The sequence below is a fragment of the Euleptes europaea genome, chromosome 2 (genome assembly GCF_029931775.1).
Source record: "Euleptes europaea isolate rEulEur1 chromosome 2, rEulEur1.hap1, whole genome shotgun sequence".
Taxonomy (NCBI): Eukaryota; Metazoa; Chordata; class Lepidosauria; order Squamata; family Sphaerodactylidae; genus Euleptes; species Euleptes europaea.
This window is the reverse complement of record NC_079313.1, coordinates 70,071,923-70,094,005: the sequence shown is the minus strand read 5'-3', so window position 1 is coordinate 70,094,005 and position 22,083 is coordinate 70,071,923. Positions and strand designations below refer to the sequence as shown.

General features: G+C 41.5%; 1 protein-coding gene across 1 annotated transcript in view; it reads right to left on the bottom strand.

Moving 5' to 3' along the window:
- Positions 1-22,083, bottom strand: part of GLIS1 (GLIS family zinc finger 1) — a 231,663-nt gene that overhangs the window by 4,718 nt on the left and 204,862 nt on the right. The window contains exons 8-9 of the mRNA XM_056844412.1: positions 13,275-13,453; positions 1,654-1,821 (exon numbers count right to left, since the gene is read on the bottom strand). Coding sequence (XP_056700390.1) covers positions 1,654-1,821; positions 13,275-13,453 — 347 coding nt within the window. The remainder of the gene's footprint in view (positions 1-1,653; positions 1,822-13,274; positions 13,454-22,083) is intronic.

The window sequence follows — 22,083 nt, the reverse complement described above, 5'->3', positions numbered from 1 at the left end:
AATTTGGCATCTGAGCTTTTGCTCCAGTTAAAAGATTGTTAGGCAATTAATCTGACTGCCAGCGATGGTTTTGCTAAAGTAAAATATGGAGAAATGGGCAATATCCAGTTTTACATCTTCAGTTTTTAAACATGCGCTTTGAAAGTTGGTTTGAGGGAAGTTGTCATGCACTGTGCACCAAAGTGACTGTAATTTTAAAAAAAAGATTTAAAACTATGTAAATAATTATATAATTTTATATCATTTTTTTAAAAAACTGCAGTCTCTTTTGTACACAGTGTAGCCAATACTGTAGTGCACTTTTGTCCAAGACAACTTGAGTTTATAACTCTTTCCTTTGATATATTATTAGGGTTTTATAAAGTCAAAGTTCCTACAACAATTAATTATTTTTTTGTGAACTTCAATATAGACATTAAAACCACAGGCATCAATTGTAAGGGCAATTAAAAACCATCAAAAATGCTAATTTTGTTTTTATCTTTCCGGAAGATGCAAGCTTGCCCTTTTAGTCAACAAAGTTAGCAGATCAGCTGACCAAACTAGATATTACCTGAAATCTGTGGCTACCATCAATCCATATCTCTTTCCTGCATTCTCTGCTGTCTAGTTGAAACGGTAATGTTGAAGCACTCTAGTGATGTTTTTGCTAGATGTAAAATCATACATTGGTCTCAACTAGACATTGCCAGAAGCTGCATCAGCATCTGCACATTTCAAGTAACTGCTAGCTTGACACATATACTGTGTGTGTTAAGTGCCGTCAAGTCGCTTCTGACTCATGGCAACCCTATGAATGAAAGTCCTCCAAAATGTCCTATCTTTGACAGCCTTGCTCAGATCTTGCAAATTGAAGGCTGTGGCTTCTTTTATTGAGTCAATCCATCTCTTGTTGGGTCTTCCTCTTTTCCTGCTGCCCTCAACTTTTCCTAGCGTGACTGTCTTTTCCAGTGACTCTTGTGGTCTCATGACATGACCAAAATATGATAGCCTCAGTTTAGTCATTTTAGCTTCTAGGGTCAGTTCAGTCTTGATTTGATCTACAACCCACTGATTTGTTTTTTTGGCAGTCTACGGAATCCGTAACACTCCCCTCCAACACCACATTTCAAAGGAATCTATTTTCTTCCTTTCAGCTTTCTTCACTGTCCAGCTTTCACACCCATACATAGTAATAGGGAATACGATGGCATGGATTAACCTAATCTTGGTGGCCAGTGACACATCCTTACACTTCAGAATCTATTCCAGCTCCTTCATGGCTGCCCTTCCCAGTCTCAGTCTCCTTCTGATTTCTTGACTGCAGTCTCCCTTTTGGTTGATGGTGGAGCCAAGGAATAGAAAGTCTTGAACAATTTCAATTTCCTCATTGTCAATCTTAAAGTTGTGTAATTCTCCTGTAGTCATTACTTTTGTTTCCTTGATGTTCAGCTGTGAATATACTGTGAATTCCAATAAAGTCCAGTTTTTGAAAATAGAGAATAAGAACTGTTAACACAAAATCTGAGTATTTAACTCTATACAAACGGCACAAGAATAAATCAGTGGCCTAATCTGAATTATTTATAAAAACCAGTTTTTAATATAGATGTTATACCTCTTTGGGGCAAAGATACCAAGCATGATTAAAGCAACACAGTCTGTATAAATTACCTGTCGAGGCTTCAGATGCACTGAGGATATGATAGCCATTTTGCCGCAGAGGGCTGAAGCAATGGGATTCCCCTGAAAGTCCATCACTGTTGACAGATGAATCCATTGCCCTGTAGCAGTCTCCATAGTGGAAACAGTTCTGTATAGAGTGAAAGCTGCCTTGATAACCTGAAAACAGAGATTGTATTTTAGCAATAGCAGACTGCTATTTCGCTTCCCACGCTGAAATAGTGTTTCACTGTTGTTATACTCTAAGCATTTGTATTCTAACCAAAGTTTGGCAATCTTTATAATATTTTGGATTTATTTCATAGGCTAGTTTGTACATGACGTTTTGTTTGGATTCCAGACTGGGTACAGATTTAGCTCAAGGGACAAAATTAGGGAGAGATGGCCATACTATGGTGATTGTGGGGCTGGTAATCCACAAACTGGAGTTGCCATTTGGGATTTTTCTTCAACACCAGTGGACCTCCCCTTCTCCTATGGTTTATTTATTTCTTCTTTATACTGCAGAGGAAATTTCTGCCAAGCACAAAAGTACACCTTCCAGAAAAGAGCAAACAAAACAAGTTGAATGTTACACTATCAAAAAGTTTGTTCTGCTGCCTTGTTCCAAAGCACTGGAAAGCGTGTTTGTTTGCATCTAACACAGAATCATGTGTGGGAATGAGGGTGGCCCACACACTAACTATGCAGTTAAAGGCCATTATTCTGTTTGCTAATTTCCATCTTTATGCAAGCTCCTCATGATCTGTCTAAATTGATGTACATGAACTAATCCACTGGCTCTCAAACAGAACTGTAACAAAGAAAGATTTGTAATTTAGGGGGCTTTGTGCAATCTTTTTGTTTCCTATTTTGAAAAAGCAACCTTCTAAGCAAAATTCCCAATTACCTAAAGAGCTCCCTAATTAGGATTCCATCAGTTTATCTAAGGAAATTGACGGCCAAACCAGACATGATGCTGGGGTTTCTGTGAATGGAGCTATCTGTTGTTGGCTTTTTTCACTGAACTCCTAGCATCATGTCTGGTTTGGTCCCCAACTGCTTAGAACAGGAGGAATGTGCAAACCTGCTCAAATAAAAAATAATCTTTTTCTAAGAGGGAAAACTTCTGCTAAGTATATTAAATTTGTGTAAGATGTAGAGTTGCCAGCCCAGTGCTGACAATCCCTAGAAGCTTTTGAGGTGTGGAATGTGGGGAGAGGGATCATTGCTGACATTATGATGTCACTTCCAGGTAATCATCTGGAAGTGACATCAACCCCCCTCCCATTGCCACAATCCGTACGGTAACCACAGTAGTTGGAGAAATTCCTACAGCATCACAGATGCAGCAACCAGAAGTGACGTTGACGTATCCTAAATGTTACTCCCCCCACTCCAATTTTCTCCTCCTGTGAGAATGGAGAACAACCAGGAGCAGCTAGAAAGATACTGTTTTGCATCCAATGCTGTTTCTCATTGCCAGGACATTTCTATCAATTTAGGGGAGCAATTTTGCCATTTCCCTGCTCCCACTGCAGACTGCCACTTTTATTTAAAATATTTATACCCTCTCTGTCTCTCTACACAAATATCCATAATACAGCTTATAGCAATATAAATTCTGAAAACAGTAAATGGTTCCTGTTAGTGAGGGTCCCCTAACTCTCCCCCCAGAATAGAATTACAGAAAACTGGGGGGGGGGGTTACAGGAAAGCCATATTATCTGAGTATTGCTCTGCTTGGTTCATTGGATACAACCCATTGACCATTTATTGTCTACTTTGATAGGGAAGGGTTGTGGTTCAGTGGTGTAGAACATACTTTGGTATCTAGAAGATCCCAGGTCCAGTTCTTGGCATCCCTAGTTCAAGTATCTTGACTGACACATGTCTGAGACTGCCAGTCAGAGTAGACAATGATCAATGGCTAAATGGACCAATGATCTACAGTACAAGGCAGCTTTGGGACTGGTTCAATGACAGAATACATGCTTTACATGTGAAGGTCCAGGGTCCAGTCTTAGCATTTCCAGTTAAAAAACTTCATAGCCAAGCCACACAGTAAGACAGGGGTGTCAAACATAAGGCCTGGGAGCCAGATCCAGCCCTTTGAGAGCTCTTATCCGGCCTGCGAGCCAGCCAAGGCAGCCGCCAACCCCCTGTTCCAATCTAGGCTGGTGAGGCATGGCCCAGCCTGACCAAGTGACATTTATGTCATATCCGGACCTTCTAACAACCAAGGAATACCAGGGTTGCTGTGCAGAGGAAGGCACTGGCTAACCACCTCTGTTGAGTCTCTTGCCATAAAAACCCCGAAAGGGGTCACCATTAGTCGGCGACAAACACAACAACTGAGTTGGACACCCGTGCATTAAGGTTTTCCATGAGTTATGTCTGGGATGCATTTCCTTGTGCCTTTTTCCTGATCTAAAATGATCCCAGGGACACACTATTTGCCCTGCTTTGGGAAATATATGAGTACACTTCTTCCCTAATGGGGCAAATAGCTGATCTCCAGTCCATTTTAGATTGATAAAATGACGTTGGGAGAGACTTACACCCCTCTCCCCCTATGCTGCAGTCCTGATCTGACTTGGGCCCTTTCGCTGCTGGCAACTGAATTACAAAAACAAAACAGAGGAGGAAAAGGTGCCGCTGCTGCTTTCCTGGCCAGGTTCGGGCAGTGACTTCTACCTGGCGGGGAAAGCAGCCGAATTTGTTTGTCCCTGTTTTATGTCCCCGTGCGTTCAATTTTTTGAATGCGTGAGATACACCAGGGACAAATAAATTCGATTATGGCCATGCGTTAATGGCCATTGTTTCATGTCCCAAGTCAGGCAGTTACAGCGATTATGTATGGTAGCTGTTTTCATAAGAGAAAATCTGCTAAATACATTTTGCTTCACGGAAGTACCTCTGTGGTGAAATAGAACTTCCATGCTGAAATACCTCAGCTTAAAAGAGCATGCTTTTGTTTGTTTGTTTAATATAAAACATTTTTAGGAGCCTTTCCACCCAATCAGACTCCACAAGGCGACAAACATAAAAACATTAACACATTTAAACAATTTAAATGCAGTTAAAAGCAAATTTGGTAGCGAACTCTATTTTGCTTCCTCTTGCTTTGTGTCTTGACACTGTAAACAGCTGTGTTGCTTTCTTCTGTTGCAATGAGTGTTTACATGCATTTATTTACAACCAACACTAAGGAAGGAGCTATACAGAACCTAAAAGTGACCCAGTCCTTATTCAGAGTGTATTCAGTGTACTATTATATTACCAAGAGCAAGAGAGGAGAGAGGCCAGAGACTGTAAGGGCGAAATCGCATGGTCGCTTTATCCTCCTTTAATCCCTGTTTTAGCCAGGATCGAACGCACATTAGGTGAAACGCATGCGTTCGATCCAGGCTGAATCCTGGCTGAAACAGGGATTAAAGGAGGATAAAGCGACCATGCGTTTTTGCCCAAAAGGTATGAATAGTGGGAAAGAGGTGGTAGAGAGGCAGATAATTTTTTAAAATTTGATTTGATTTATACCCTGCCCTTTCCCAGCAAAGCTAGGCCCAGGGCAGTAACATAATTCATAACCGTTCTTGTCTCCACGTGTAATATGTTCACCAGAGAAATTGTTTTCTTGTTTATACGTTAATTTCAATAGCAGTCCTGCAATGATGGCCACAATGACCACTGCTAGAAGCACCATAAAGCAAGAGCAAGGCGCAGTGTTTTAACTGAATTGCTTTTCCATGTGAAAGAAAACCCTTCTTGGTCTCCTTATTGTTCTTCTTTTTGGCCTTTTATGCGTGGGCAGTTAGCCTTACAAGCACTGCTGGACTGCTTTGGGGTTTCATTGGAATTATGCATGATTTTTCTGACCTTCAGAAGTCATTTTGCTCCCACCCTGTGTTTTCCCAGCGTTTTGAGAATGCTGTTTTGCCACAAATTTAGTCTGCATTGATCCCAAATCGAAAGCCAGTCCTGTGCGCATAGTTTTGCTTTGGGTTTGTCTCCCCATGCCCATTCTCTGATTTCCCGCCTTCCTCTCATAAGCGTCCTCTCGGTCAGTTTTACAGCAAGAGTTTTCAGACATCAGGGAGCCAACAGAGCCAGGCCGATTCCACACCCCATCCCCTCCTCTTGGTCAGTTTTACAGCGAGTGCTTCAGACCTCGGGGATCCAACAGAGCCATGTTGTCCGTTCCCCCCCCCCCCGCCCCAGTTTCACAGCAAGTGTTCTCAGTCCCTGGGATTGAACAGAGCCAGGCTGATTTCCCGCCGTCCCCTTATAGGCATGAGAGCTTTTTTCCCATTTGCGAGTGTGAGATTACCAATGGAATGATGAAATGGAAATGGCTATGCAAGTGTTTTTATGTTCTTATGATCTTATGAGATAGACAGAAACAAATTGGTTGGGGTGGGGGTTGTCCAGATCCTTCTCTGCTTTGGCTGAAAATGGCCACTCAGTTCAGTTCAAATAAAAGAATCCTGCTGCGGGCTGGCAGGGGTTGGTGACTTCTTTAAAAAAAATACACTACAGCCAATTACAAAGCAGCATTTTCAGAGGGAGGGACTCAGAAGCTCTGCATTTTTGCTGGGGATGCATAATTGATCACGAGGTACTCGTGGAATTTTCTTTTTTTGGGGGGGAAGCCCCAGTGCATAGTGTTTTGAGAATTTGAATGGAAATACTGTGTGTCTAGAGAGTGGCAAATCCAATGCAAACATCCTGTGCATAAAAGGCCTATGTCTCGCTGTCTCTTCTTCCCTTTCTGTTGCAGGTGCAACTTGTACTGGTGCTGGGTTGTAGTGCTCTGGCTGTAAATGTAACCCTTGTGGTGAGACTTAAAGGGGAAGAAGGAAACATCTTGACAAATGAGGGAAGATCATTTTTTCATTTTTATGCACATAGATATTGAGGCTCTACGAGAGAGCACATGCTTTGCATGCAGAAGGTCTCAGGTTCAATTCCTGGAATCTCCAGTTAAAAGATCTCAGATAGCAGAGGTTAGCGCATACCTGAGAGACTGGAAAGCTGCTGCCTGTCAGAGTAGACACTGTGGAGCTAGGTGGGCCAATGGTCTGACCTCAGTAGAAAGGGCAACATCATGTTTTCAGTTATGCGGAAGTCATCCAAAAGAGACCACAAAGAGACTGTCTCCCCCTGTCTCCAAATCCTAGCTGGATTCTGATTTTTTTTCTTTTAAAAAACAGCTATATAATGTTCTATATAGAACTGTTTAATAGTCATCATGTAGTAAAGCACTATGGGATGCTTACTCAGGGCTTGGAGTGCTGGATGCAGTTCAGTAACGCTGCCAGCATTTGTGGCAGAGAAGAAGATGGCCTAGGGATATGGAATGCTGGATTCTAAATGATGTATGCCCTTCCTTGGCATTGGGCAGGGAGTGTCTAGCTGAGAGAGTCAAAGAGTTCTCACAAGGGGCCGGTCAGCTGTTGGCTATCTCTCTCTGAGACTGCTAGGACAGGGGCTTATTAAAGAGATGCTGAGAGTCATCCTTATTTCTTTTATTTATGAACCATGAAGTCTTTCCCACACACCTTCTAAAATGACTGTATACTTTAGAGACGGGCAGGGAATAAATGGGACACTTGGCTTTCAATGAGGCATTGCTCAGACTGCAAGGAGCACTTTGTATGCCTAGCTAAAGGAAAAGCAGAACATTTTCCAAGCTGCCTAGTGCAGATTTCTTCCAGAGATGGCACCAGTTTATTCTTTCTGTCTCTCAAGGCCCAAACTAGACATGACACACAGTTACATAGATCTTTTCCCAATTCTTTTTTTTTTAACCAAAAGCAAGCTCAGGAGTCTGAGAGCTTAAAAACAGATAAATGGGGTTGGGAAAGAGGACTGCTTGCTCCACATAAAATAATGAAATCATCAGCTCAAACCAGTCTGCTTGTCACCCAAGGCCATATTGCAAAGAAGAAAGATGCCCAAACCAGCCAATGGTAGACATAAAAATCACCACCACAGATCAGAGAAAGAAGGCTTTGAAATAAGACATTACCCCCTCCCCCCCCCCACACACACATATTCCCCAAGGGCTCTGATCCAGCAAGGAGGTGATGTTTTTATGTACCCATGGTTGGTGATGATGTAGGGCAGGCTGGACTGAATGCCTTCAGGATCCATAAGGATACTGTATCCAGCAGCCCAGGGTGACAGGGGTAACTCACCTGCCCCAGTACCTCTGATACTGGGAGAGGGAGGCAAAAACACATCCTTTCTCCTGCATCGGAGGCCTTCCTAGAAGTCCAGGATTGGTTCAATACATGCCGAAAAGCAGGCAGGCAGTCCTTGCTCCTTCTGAAGATATTTATGGCCCATCAGAAGACATTGTTTTGGTCCAGAGACTAGTGTGGGCAAAATTTGGCCCTAGCCCTAAGAAGAATAAGGGTTAATGATAGTCACCCAGATCAGTTGCACTAATCTATTACTAGGTCAGCAGCACTGAAATGGTCCTTGGAAAAGTCAGGTTTCTTCTTACAGGTCTGTACCCTCAGTATAGGAAAAACAGTGCCAGTCCAGCTCACACTAATCCCTGGCAGTCACATGGATCTGTGGAGACAATGGTGAGTGAAGCAGCCCACATGATTGGATTGTGGGGATTAGAAGTGCTACTATTTATATTTCCTCTGTTATGAACATTTCATCATATCAAAAGCTTGACATGCGGTTGAGAATCTAAAGGGAAGGTCCCACTTTGCAAAGAACACAGCAAAGTAATTAGTAGTTTTTGAAGGCAAGGGTGAATCAGTGACTGGGAATGGAGAAAAGAACAGAGAAACTACCGTGCTGAATTGCATGGATCTGTTTCGCTAGCAGAAGAGCTTTCCTCCAGTAGAAGGGCATATCGTCGGCCAGGGGAAGGCCTCTGCTACCATAATGGATCTGTGCAATCCAGCTCACTGTTTGGAGAGGCCAGTACAGACTTTTCCCATCAGACGCATTGCAAGCCTGCAGAATGGAATTATGAGGCTCCTGCTTTATTTCACTGAAAGCCCCCATTCAAACCTTATTTTATCCCAGTCAGTGTTGGTATACTGCAGGGGATTCAATTCCACTCCAGAAAAAGTCATTTTACCTTTTTGTACTTAAATTACACCATCACCATATGCTGGGGCAGAATAATCCTATGATGATTTCACTCCTTACCCAGTCCTTCTGCCGATATTTCATTCCAGCCATTCTGTCAATCTCCATGTTACTCATCATTCTACTATTATATCGCCCCTGCTATTTTCAGGGCAGAGGGGAAAACATTTGGTTTTGTTTCTTTTAGCTTTCATTCTTTTACAGATATGTTGGCTCTATGTGCAGAAGTCTCTTTCAAAATCTAACTAAGAGTAACAGCAGGAGCTCAAAATGAGGTTCAAATCCCAGAACAATAGTACAATTAACAACCACATGTGCTTTAGTACAGAAATCTAAACATGGCACATTTACAAAGGTTTTCAAACTCTTAAGGGGCTAAAATATTCCCCCCTCCTTTAAAAAAAGGTTTTGTAAAGTAACATTTATATTTGCATCAAAAATGCAGAACATTCTGGCAGCTAAACTGATTTTTTCCCCTTCTCAAACAGATTGCAGGCATTCTTTCAGTTTGTCGGATTTAAATCAAATCTGTGGCAGCTTATTTCCAATGGAGAATTTCCCAAACACCCTGTCGGTTTAAATGATCACTGTTAAATATTTTATGTGGAATAAAATGTAGAAGTATAACAGTTAATAAAGGAATCGACCATGTTCCAAACATAACATTGAGTTACAATTTTGCTTTGAATGTGACACAGAAAAGCTGTATTTAACCACACCACAAAGTATGCTGGTTGTCTCTATTTCCCTCAAGCCGCAACCTAAAAATCTTAAGTACTTTTTAAATGAATGATGTAATGAGGAAATTATTGGAATATGTCTATTAAACGCCAATTCATACATGTCATTCCACTTAAACATATGAACACAAATAAGTCAAACTCGTCAAATTGCATAAAATTTGTATGAAAGGACATCATACAAGATATAAATAGCTGTGCTATTTCATTAAGCTGCCAAATTCCTTCAGTGTATAACAATTTCCATCTGATCTTACTTTAGCTGCCATTGGAGATTCTGCTGGATTTTTGTTTTCCTATATTATCCACACAATCTCATCCATACATTGTCCAAAAAAAGATTTGTTTGAAAATTCTAATGCCCAGAACAAATATGAATATACTTTTTCTTTTCCCAGTGATTTTGCATGGTTCTGGATGACTATTCTTCACATTTTGATTCTTAGAAGTTTGTTTTTAATTAGTACCTGGTACGGTTTATCAAATAAACACTGGTTTAAACACGTGCAGTCCAAATATAAAAGTGACTTTAGATAGTAACCAAAATGGATTTCGAATCATTTCCCTAGCTGATGTTGAAATGGCTGCTTTTCAAAAATTCCCATGACATCAGACAATGAGAAAGCAACACTTACCTCCAACAGGATATGTGATTTTACATATCAAAGCAATTCAACTTTTGTTCTATATGTTTGTTCTCAGGAGCTGCTAAACCTTCTTGTGAGTTCATTGTTACTTAGCTTACTAGTTTAATGGGTTGCACATCATTAAGTTGTATATTAAATCTGCCATTTTACCTTCCACAGAGTTAATCTTTTAAAACAGAATAATCTGTTGAGCTTTGATCGTGTTGGCTTTAATAAAGTCTTGCAGAAAGCTCCATTTAATGTCTCTAGTTGTATAATGGGATATTATTGAGTTTTAATGAAAGATATTTTTTAAAAACTTATGCCTACCTGCCTCAAACTTGCAGGATAGGGTGAACTCTAAGACTGAAATAATTATAGCATATTTCAAGTATTTCTTCACACAACGCATAGTTAAATTGTGGAACTCCCTGCCCCAGGATGTGGTGATGGCTGCCAACTTGGAAGACTTTAAGAGGGGAGTGAACATGTTCATGGAGGAGAGGGGTATCCATGGCTACTAGTAAAAATGGATACTAGTCATGACGCATACCAATTCTCTCCAGGATCAGATGACCATGCCTATTATATTAGGTGCTTTGGAACACAGGCAGGACAATGCTGCTGCAGGTGTCTTGTTTGTGGGCTTCCTAGAGGCACCTGGTTGGCCACTGTGTGAAAAGACTGCTGGACTTGATGGACCTTGGTCTGATCCTGCATGGCCTTTCTTATGTTCAGCTTCCAAGAGTGCCATTATGACAAAATACCAGCAAAACTGATTTTTGTTCCACCTTGAGATAGTGAGGAAGAGAAGAAACAAGTTTGGAAATCATAAGCAATTGCTCCACTCACCTTCACAGCACTATACAGAACTGCTCAGAACTTGACATTTTGAACTCAGGTATGAATACCCAAGTACAATGCACACAATCCACATCAGTGGTGAATGGCAAATGCACATTTAAATTGCTGTTCTTCTTTGCAAAACACTGAAGTGGTGGGGAGGAAAGGATTAGGTACTTGCTCCTTATTTTGTTATTTGTTGACAAACATAGCAAATTAAATGCATAGAAACCATTCAGAAGTGAGGCAAGCCTGTCTATTTTTTGCTCCATATATACTAGCACAAAATGTGTGAGCAGATATGCTATTCCATCTTCTGCCTCCTGGCCCAATCAAATAATAAAAATTTGCTTCCACTTACGACTGCCTGGGCCTCAGTAAGAAGGCCTGCTTCATGCTTTGAGAAACTTATTATCATGTAGGCACAGTAGATATATTTCTAGTGCTTGACTGAAACACTAGGCTGAAACAGATACTCTGCACTAGAGAGCAGGTTATCACCCATTTCAGAGAAGGATTTGGCTCCTTAAAGAGCCTAGGGTAAAGTGAAGTCTAGAAGTCACCTTTCCAAAACCTGGTTTACACTGTTCTAATGAATCTACCCTCCCCATTCCAGTATGAAGATGGTTTTAAAATATCCTAAAACAAATTAAAAGGTTTAAGATGCAATAAATAAAGCAATATACTAAAGATGTCTGTTTCCAACTATCTAGCCGTAGGGAACTTGTTTATACCAGAACGACATTCATGGCTTATGGAATAATTTCTGTTAACCATTTTGGCAAGTCCTCAACTACATTATTGAGCTAGCCATCTGCCATAGGTACATGAATCGATAAAAGCTTAGCTGCCTTTATGGTTTCAGCAGCCACTTAATCAAGTTTCTTACAAGCCAGACAGATTGGGCAAACTGGTCCTCCTGGTTCAACAATCCAGAAGCATCTGATTACCAGAATTTAGAAATGATCAATTGAGGCCTTTTCCTTTGCGAAAAGAATTAAATGTTTAACAGCAAATGTAACCACTGCTATGCCAGAATCACTCCTAAGTGTTTTTAGTGTTGGTCCTGTGTAAGATAAACTCCATAGCTATTTCCAACTAACCTTTTAATTCTCTCTAGAAAATTAGCAGGCATTTTTGAGGGGCCACAGACTGACTCAGGGTCAAGACTACTGGACCCAGCCTTATTACTGGAGAAGCAAGCCAAGGCAGGTGTAAAAAAATATTTTCTTCCACCTTCATTTAGCTTGGAATGGAGACCTGATTTGCAGTGTAAATTAAAATAATGCTGTTTCAGAGGCAGCTACCACCACAGTGTTGATTTTATTCTATCTCAGTCCTCTTTCCCAATTTTTTAAAATGACTCCCCTATTCCCCTGCACTTTGGCTTCCTCTATGTGGGTGGCTCCGCCACTTTGTGGCTATTTTTTGGTAGACTCTGCCTCAGATGGCAGCCATTTTGTGGCTGCGCCCTCCCCCTTGTATAAGAATTCCAAAGGTACCAACAGGCTCAAAAAGGTTGGGGACACGTGGTATGTATCATCTTGCTTTTACTGCACTGTCTTCTACCTTTGCAATCCATGCTCTGTGTTGCTTATGGTATGTCTTACCTTAGACAGTTTTCTGCTTGTACGGTTTCATAATTTCTGTAATCTTAATTTTATTGCATTGTTTTCTGGATGTCTGATGCTGTCTGAGTGAATTTTTAAAATATTTTGTAATCCATCTTGTGTCTTAGTGAGAAAGGCAAATTATATATTCTAAAGGCTGGGACCTTGAGGGTCCCCCACTTGTACTTATACTAACAAGCATGCATCTTAATGAAAGTAAGTACCAAATCTCCCAGGATTATCAAATTATCTAAATCAATGCAGAGTTTCAGTGAAAATGCTTACTAATCATTACAAGAAACATAGGCTGCTGCCAAAAGTGGGAGCTCCATCGTTTTCCCCACCCCACTCCACAATGAGTAGTATGGTCCCATTCCTATTATGAATGTTGTCGTTATGCTGTTAATTTACTCATCTCAGCTCTGCGTCATTGGCCGTTACTGGCAGGAGTGGAAAATACACCCTATAATGACAGGGGTCAAGTGGCACCGCAAATTACTTGTAATGTTAGATTGTAATGGCCTACGGCCTTATACAATCAACTTGACTTGACTTATAATGTTCAGGTTGATCCTTCGGGTGGATTTGCACATGTGTCTGAGATGCTTGGCTGCTTCTTGTATGCAGCCAAGTATATACGTGTGTATATGCGCGCATGTGTGTGTGTATGTATTAAAAATACAGTATAGAGTTACCTTGTGGTCCCTGCTGTGTAGATTGGTTTTGAAACTGCGTGTATGGTTTATTTGCCGAAAACTGTTGTCCATTTGGAGATTGGCTGTGTGATGATGGAGAGCTGTGTTTCTGAAGTAGGGAGGGAGCAACTACTGTTTTCAGTGGACTAATAAGAGATGGATGAACATTTCGACCAATCCTAGAAGAAGAAAACATAAAACAGATAATAAGCTCAGTACAGTTCTCATTATGAATGCATAAAACAGTGCACTAATGCGTTTTGTGTGAATGTTACTATTACTATTTGTTTAATTTAAAAGTACAATATTTACAACCATGAATTATTTTCTAGAGCATGATATCCATAGAAATAGCCAAACAGAATTATACTTTAAAATCAAATCTCAGTACTTGCACTAATCTATATTGCCAAGAAAAACAAGTAACGTGGTTATCTTTTATTGGACCTATTTCTTTTAATATAAGAGCATCCATACTTTAGGTTGCATAAAACATTTCCGATGGCATAAATACCTTATCTGTTTTGTAGGAGATGGGCCAGGGCTATATCCAACCTTTTTATTTTTGCCAAGCTACTGTCATATTTCCAGGTGGCGCATCAGAGATATGAATGAAAGCCAGCATTTCCCCCATAACCAACAGAAATGTCTAGAGCACTCTTGCCAAGCCCAAGAGTTTTTTTAGTATTAGCTTTAGCATTTTAGACTCAGTTATAGACACTCCAACATGTATAAGTGGAATGAAATTAGTTATTTTAAAGTTCAGAAACTTTCAAGCATTTCTTACACAAATAAAAGAGCATGAGAGTGAACTTAAGGAGTTAAGTGCTCAGTCACAGTAGTTGAAGGGGCTGAAGTATGTGTTTCAGGATCACTTAAGAAGAAGAGTTGGTTTTTACATGCTGACTTTCTCTACCACTTAAGGCAGAATCAAACTGGCTTACAATCACCTTCCCTTCCCCACCCCACAACAGATACCCTGTGAGGTAGGTGAGGCTGAGTGTGACTAGCCCAAGGTAGGGTTGCCAACCTCCAGGTGGTAGCTGGAGATCTCCCGCTATTACAACTGATCTCCAGGTGACAGAGATCAGTTCCCTTGGAGAAAATGGCCGCTTTGGCAATTGAACTCCCTCCCCTCTCCAAACCCCGCTCTCCTCAGGCTCCACCCCCAAAATCTCCAGGTATTTCCCAACCTGCAGCTGGCAACCATAGTGCAAGGTCATTCAGCTGGCTTCATGTGTAGGAGTAGGGAAACCAACCCAGTTCACTAGATTAGTGTCCATCGCTCATGTGGAGGAGTGGGGAATCAAACCTTGTTCTCCAGATTAGAGTCCACTGCTCCAAACCACCACTCTTAACCACTACACCATGTTGACTCTCTTTTATGCAGGGACATTTCTCCGCGGTCACCCTCGCCGACTGCTTCGGGGCTTCCTTTTGATTATGCATGCCTTTCCTGCCCGTCAGAGGTCACCTCGCTCTCCCCGCATGTTTTGCCTGTGTTTTCCAGGTGCTGTTTTAGCCAGAATCTGGAAATATGGGCAAAACGCGAGGGGAGAGTGAGGCAACCTCTGATAGGCGGAAAAGGCATGCATAAAAGGCCTTAAGCATAAGGGTTACAGTGGTCTTGAAAATTCACCATTGAGAATTTTGGGTGAGCAATGCTGGGTGGATGATCTGGAGCACTTAGAGGCACTTTTAACATATCGTCTCCTAATCTAGAACCAACCTCACATTAAAGCCACCAATTTAAAAGTCCTTTTTCCTTTTTTGGGGGGCAAATTCTCAGATGGGATGAACCAATGCCCCAGGTGGGTGGCACACCGAGTAGCCCCACCTTGTCTGTAGACCTGAACCCTGCCTACACTGCACCACATCACTCAAAAGATGGAGGGTTGCTTCAAATTTGATGTTTTTTTTAAATCACATAAGATCATTGTTGTGAAAAAAGATGTATTTAGTCGCAATTGAACTGTGCTGAGAATGCTGAGAATGTTTACTATAAGTTGAAGAATTAGGCAACTGATACTCCCAGTCTTCATTACACTAATAAATCCAAGTTGCTCCACTGGCTGTCTATCTACCCAGGCAGATTCCATGCATCCACTCACCTAGATTTATACAGAAGGAAGTGAAAGGAAGCAAAGAGGCACAGTGCCTAGGCAGCTTAGCTGAAGTGCATCCCCCCTTTTTTTCTGCCTTTGACAAAGAGAGGGAGGCCATACTTTATTTGGTCAGTTTGCTCTCACTCTGCTGCAATCTTTCCCAAACCTGGTTTAATAGGATGCTTTTGGAAAGATCATACTCAAAGTACCTTTGAATGTTATATGGATTCCCCCCCCCAATCCCTCCCATATTGGTGCCATTTTCTTTACCTCAGTTCCTGTGGCAGCCATTACACACACACACACACACCAGAGGGCTTTGGGGAGGCTTTTAAAAATTGATAATAGCTATATCACTATAATGTCATAATATTCTAATGCTTTATTGCAACAACGTACCAGCTCTCAATGGTCATTTTTAAAATGTAAGTCTAAAGCCCTTTTGGTAAGTCTCTAGCCCTTTAAGTTAGGGGAAATTACTGGCTTCACATATACGGTATGTGTTCTGCAACCAATGGGAAATGGCAGTCATGGAGGGCTGAAGCAAGGAAAATGCCAGGAAAACCTCTGTATGGATGCCCTGCTTCCATTGCAAATGCCTCTGCATTCGCAGCTGCAACCAAAGCTACACAGCGAATCACCTACACAGAGAATCACCTTCATATGGAAACAACTTTTAACTTATTTTAATCTCAAATGGGGAGGATAACTGTGAAGATGATTATAATTTATCCTACATAGATGACAGTTCCAGCACAATAGCTCTACTAGTCTGTTGCAACACTCTATAGTCTTATGTCCCTTGAAACAACATATTTATTGTGGCATAAGTATTAATGGATTAGAGTCCACTTCATAGGATGCTTAAAGATGACCATTAGAAGCACTCACATATGCTCACACAGCACAAAGACACAAATACACAGAAAAGACTTATGAACAGTGGGTCATAAGGCTGTGAAATGCAAGAGGCAAGCCTGTGACATTTCTATTCTTTGCTTATGTAATTTGTTTGTTTTTATCCACTATACGTCTCCTTGCAATGCCAGTTCTTTTTTCCCTAAGCATGCCCATGGACTCCTAAGCATGGACACAGCAACTGACACAAGAGAAGTACCTCTTATACCAGACAAGTTTAAGTTGGCCAGCTGGCCACTCAGAAACGCAGCAGCTTCAGTGAACTTTTTTATCACAAATATAAATTTTGCCTCGATCCCAATGCAAAGCTAATGGAGGCAATTTTCTTGAATACTCTCAAATTCGGTTTTCTCTTCCCCCGCCCATTGTTCCTTGCCCCAACCTCACACAAGCCATCCCAGAGAAGCCATTTTTGAAAATAGTTTTAAGATCTCAGAACGGAGCCAGCTTCCCCCACGCCACCTTATACGTTCTCTCTCTGGATCCAAGGCACTACATAATAATTATATCTACATAAAGATGGAAGTATTCCTAGTTGTCCTTATAAGTAATTGATTTATTCAATATAAAATAAAATCTGTCTTAGAAAATAAAACTTTTTACTTTGGTACTTGTGGATCTTTAACTCATCTTTTCCTTCCATGAATCAATGCAGTTTTCTTGTTGCTGGTTGGCTAAACCCCAAATTATTGCCTTATAGATGGCAATAAACATTAATCCATTCTTAATTTTTCAAAAACTGATTTGCTTTTATTATTATATTTCTACCATGGAGTTCAGGGCAGCTTACTTGGGGGTCTCCGCCACAACCAGGACTGCTTAGATTCAGCAGCACTGGAGTATTACAGGCCTTCCAACCATAGGAGCCATCAGAAAAGTTCACAGAAAAGGTTAATGGAGGGGATCTTTCCTTTCCTTCCCCTTCCCCAAGCTGCCTGTCATTTGTCCTCATACTCCTTTCTGAGGATCTATGGAGCCATGCAAGCAAAATGAGCCACAGGATTGTGGGGAAAGGCTGCAGCAGTGAAAGGGGAATCAAGTAAAATCACCTCTTTTCCCCTCTTCAACTTGTAGCTTGTGTCAGTGGAAGAGGTGATTTTACCTGATTCCCCCTCAGCTCTGCAACTCCCTCCTACAGCGTATTTTGCTTGTGAGGCTCTGCCAGATCCTCAAAGAAGATTTTTTTAGGACAGACTGCAGGAGGGAAGAGCAAGTGTTGGGGATCTGTTTTGCCAATACCTTCTATGAACTCTTCTGGTCCAACCCATAACCTGGACGGTTTTGAAATTGTTAGGACATTTCATCCTTCTTGCAAGATGTCTTTGGAATGGTGACATGTAAACGTTTTAATAAGCACTTTTTTTGCTTTAACCCTTTCCCCTAAAACCAGACAAAAAGGGTTCTAGTGATTTTTAAGCCCCCCGCCCGCAATGTTAAGGTAGACTTTTCCATAGTCTGCTGCCCAGTTACTTGCCTTTAATGTGTTCTTGACAACAGAAAATACAGCACAGCATGCCTAATTACTAACTATTTTAAGAGAATATAAAACTGGAAGACTGAGAAATACATTTTTCTTTTACTTATACTTGGGGGTAAAATACAACCACAACAGTCATGGATGATTCCAATATTGAACACTGTCTCACTTTGTTGTTGTTTTGGAAATAAAGCTTTGACTGGCAGATTCTTCTGTTAGACAATGGATCTCAACAGGAAGAAGATCAGATCCAGAGTTCTGTCCATCTGTACTTTATCTCAAATAAATTCCTATAGATTTAGTGATGTGGTGGTTGCCTGCACTTCAAACCATTTATCCAGTGTTATGGAATAGTACATATGGAGAAATGTATTCTGTTTGGAGGTTTGGCCTAGATAAAATCTGTACATTGAGTCTGAAAAGTTTTCTCTCTCTCCTAGCTGAAGACAGGCAGGAAGGGGAAAGTCAGTTGCTCTCAAGCTTTGCCAAATACCCACCAACTAGCTGGAGACAAAGAAATGGTCAGCTCAAACCTTAACTGGGAATCTGACACCTAAAAGAAACACACAGATTTAGGTGTGTGAGGGATTGACTATATCTTAATTGAGGTTTCAGGAAAGGATTCTTTGACCCACAAGGGGGCAGGAAAACAGAGGAAATAAAATACCTTGGCAAGGAGGGAAAGCGGTCCATTTTGCATGTTCATCTTGGCTCATTATATCTGGAAGAAGGATCTTTCACATGAGAGCCCCAGCTTGATGGCCACCATGGCCATGTGGAGCAGACAAAGGGCTGCCTGCCTAGGCACAGACTCTAAGATAATGGGAAGCTTTTAGAATGCTAACTTCTAAATTAAAGAGCCTGCTTAGAATAAGAGCAGTTAGGGCATGCAAAGACTGAAGAACAGAGGAAGTGTGTTGACAACTTTCTTTTGTATTCCTTGCTCAATCTGTTTGTTTGTTTGTTTCAATGTTTATATCCTGCCTTTCCTCTTGGTTCAAGGCGGTTTACAATAAATAATAGTTAAAACATCCCCAGCTAAAATCAAAGCTAAAGTAACAAGTCCTGAGTCCCTCTGCCCTCCACTTTAAAAGATGCCTGCTATTCAAACCCTCCCAAAAACCCTAGCAAAAAGGCAGGCCTTGCAGCAGCTTCTGAAGATGCCGAGGAGGGGCCCCTTTCACCTCTTCAGGGAGCCCATTCCACAGAGTTGGAGCCATGACGGAAAAGGCCAAGGTTCTGGTGGATGCCAGATGGGCCACCCTAAATGGTGGGATAGCCAACAGTTGGCTGCCTGATGATCAGAGTTGGCACACAGGGACATATTAAAGGAGATGGTCTTCAAATATTTGCTATTGCTGTGAAAAGACTTTTTTTAATGGACTTTTTTTTGCTTTTAATAATTTTTTTAAACTACTTTAAATGTTGGTGGTTGTTTTTTGTACCACATAGACCTTTACCATTCGGACAAGCTATTCACAATGGGTACCAGGAGAAGGGAGGCAGTCCATTGGTAAATCGCTATTTCGCTGGGAGTCAACAAGTGTTGTAAGCCTCCCCCATGGTAACCAATCTCTAAGTAGGGGGAGATGCAGTCACTAGAAGGAGCCTTAGAAAGAGCACTGTAGAAAAGGAAGCTGGGAACACTGGTGAGTAGTTCAGTGGGCAGTTCCTAAAACAGCCAGTTGGTGACAGCTGTACCAAAAGAGTAAGAGGAAACATCTCTGAGCAGTGCATTGCCAGGTGGAGACTTGGGCAGCCACTGGGGCCTAGACACCTCAGAGGACTGAACAGAGCGGTGCTGGAGCTCATGGATCAGTCTATCTACATGGATCTTTCCCTTCATGGATCAGTCTATCTACAACTACACCGCACTGGCTATATGTTTTAACTGCTACGTGAATATACTATGACAGCATGGGCAGAGTACCAGAGGTTGAAGGAGCATGGACAATACCATAGTTCAATTTCTAACCAGAGTTCTCATTGAAGTTGAACTGAAGCCTATTTTTCATGTCTAATACCACCACGTGAACCGCCAAAAGTGCAAGTAAGCTGCAGAATATAACATATGAATCAGTTCTAGTTTAAACATCCAGTGATGTTTAAAATTTTAGGATGCCAAAGACAACTATCATAATTCTGAAATTCACTGCAAAATTTCAAAGTCCGCTTTTGGTGAATAACCAAATTGCATCCTCATTTTCACCATTAAGGAGAAAATATATATAAAAAACTGAAAGATGTCTTTTACATGATTGCTCATCTTGATATAGCAACCAGTTAATTACTTTCTTCCCCAGATACAGTGAGGGGAAAAAGTATTTGATCCCCTGCTGAATTTTCCCGTTTGTCCTCTGACGAAGAAATGACCAGTCCATAATTTTAATGGTAGGTTTATTGTAGCTGTGAGAGACAGAATAACAACAGGAAAAACCCCAGAAACCCAGAAGACAAAAGTCAGAGATTGATGTGCATTATAATGAGTGAAATAAGTATTTGATCCCTTTGCAAAAGATGTCTTAGTACTTGGTGGCAAAACCATTGTTGGCAATTACAGAGGTCAGACATTTCTTGTAGGTGGCCACCAGGTCTGCACACATCTCAGGAGGTATTTTGTCCCACTCCTCTTTGCAGATCCTCTCCAAGTCAGTAAGATTTCGAGGCTGATGTGTAGCTACTCGAACCTTCAGCTCCCTCCACATATTTTTGATGGAATTAAGGTCTGGAGACTGGCTAGGCCACTCCAGGACCTTAATGTGCTTCTTCTTGAGCCACTCCTTTGTTGCCTTGGCCGTGTGTTTTGGGTCATTGTCATGCTGGAATACCGATCCTCGACCCATTTTCAATGCCCTGGCTGAGGGAAGGAGGTGCTCACCCAAGATTTGACAATACATGGTGCCGTCCATCGTCCCTTCGATGCGGTGAAGGTGTCCTGTCCCCTTAGCAGAAAAACACCCCCAAAGCATAATATGTGCCCCTCCATGTTTGACGGTGGGGATGGTGTTCTTGGGATCGTAGGCAACATTCCTCCTCCTCCAAACACGGCGAGTTGAGTTGATGCCAAAGAGCTCGATTTTGGTCTCATCTGACCACAACACTTTCACCCAGTTCTCCTCTGGGTCATTCAGATGTGCATTGGCAAACTGCAGACGGGCCTGTACATGTGCTGTCTTGAGCAAGGGGACTTTGCGGGCTCTGCAAGATCTCAGTCCTTCACGGCGAAGTGTGTTACCAACTGTTTTCATGGTGACTATGGTCCCAGCTGCCCTGAGATCATTGACAAGTTCCCCCCGTGTAGTTCTGGGCTGCTTCATCACCGTTCTCATGATCATTGCAACTCCACGAGATGAGATCTTGCATGGAGCCCCAGACCGAGGGAGGTTGACAGTTAGGATTAGGGTTAGGGTTGTCACCTTCTCACCAAGCTGCTTGGCAATAGTCTTGTAGCCCAGCCCAGCCTTGTGCAGGTCTACAATCTTGTCCCTGACATCCTTGGACAGCTCTTTGGTCTTGGTCATGGTGGCTAGTTTGGAATCTGATGGATTGATTGCTTCTGTTGACAGCAGAACCCTAACCCTAACCCTAATCTGGCTGGTTGATAGGGGATCAAATACTTATTTCACTTATTATAATGCACATCAATCTCTGACTTTTGTCTTCTGGGTTTCTGGGTTTCTGGGGGTTTTCCTGTTGTTATTCTGTCTCTCACAGCTACAATAAACCTACCATTAAAATTATGGACTGGTCATTTCTTCGTCAGAGGGCAAACGGGCAAATTTAGCAGGGGATCAAATACTTTTTCCCCTCACTGTATGTATTTATATATACTAGCAATAAATACAATATAATTATAAATTAATAATTATAACAATAACATGCCATTTGTGCACAATTCATACAAAGAACTATCGGGTGTGGCTAACTTGTGTAAAGAGCAATTACCTCAAGATAGTGTGCAAGCAGGTATGGCTAAAACATGGCAGGATTTCTTGTACAAGCAACTTCAATACCAATCCCCACCCGGGTGTTATTTACGATGGTGTAAACAAGGTTTAAAAGCAGCATCACAATGCTAGTGACCTACAGGAATGAAATTCAATATGCGAAAACACCCAGTTTCTTAAAAAGTGAGATATAATCTCTTGAAATATGAGGAACTCCAAGTCAGCTACAGGATCAAGAGACCAAAGCAGAATGAAAAAAAAAGCACGAAAGAGAAAAAGTTAACACTGATTTTCATCTCTTTCTCTAATATTAAAAATGATGTGCAAAGCTCTGCTAATCTGGTTTCTGGATGATGCCCAGT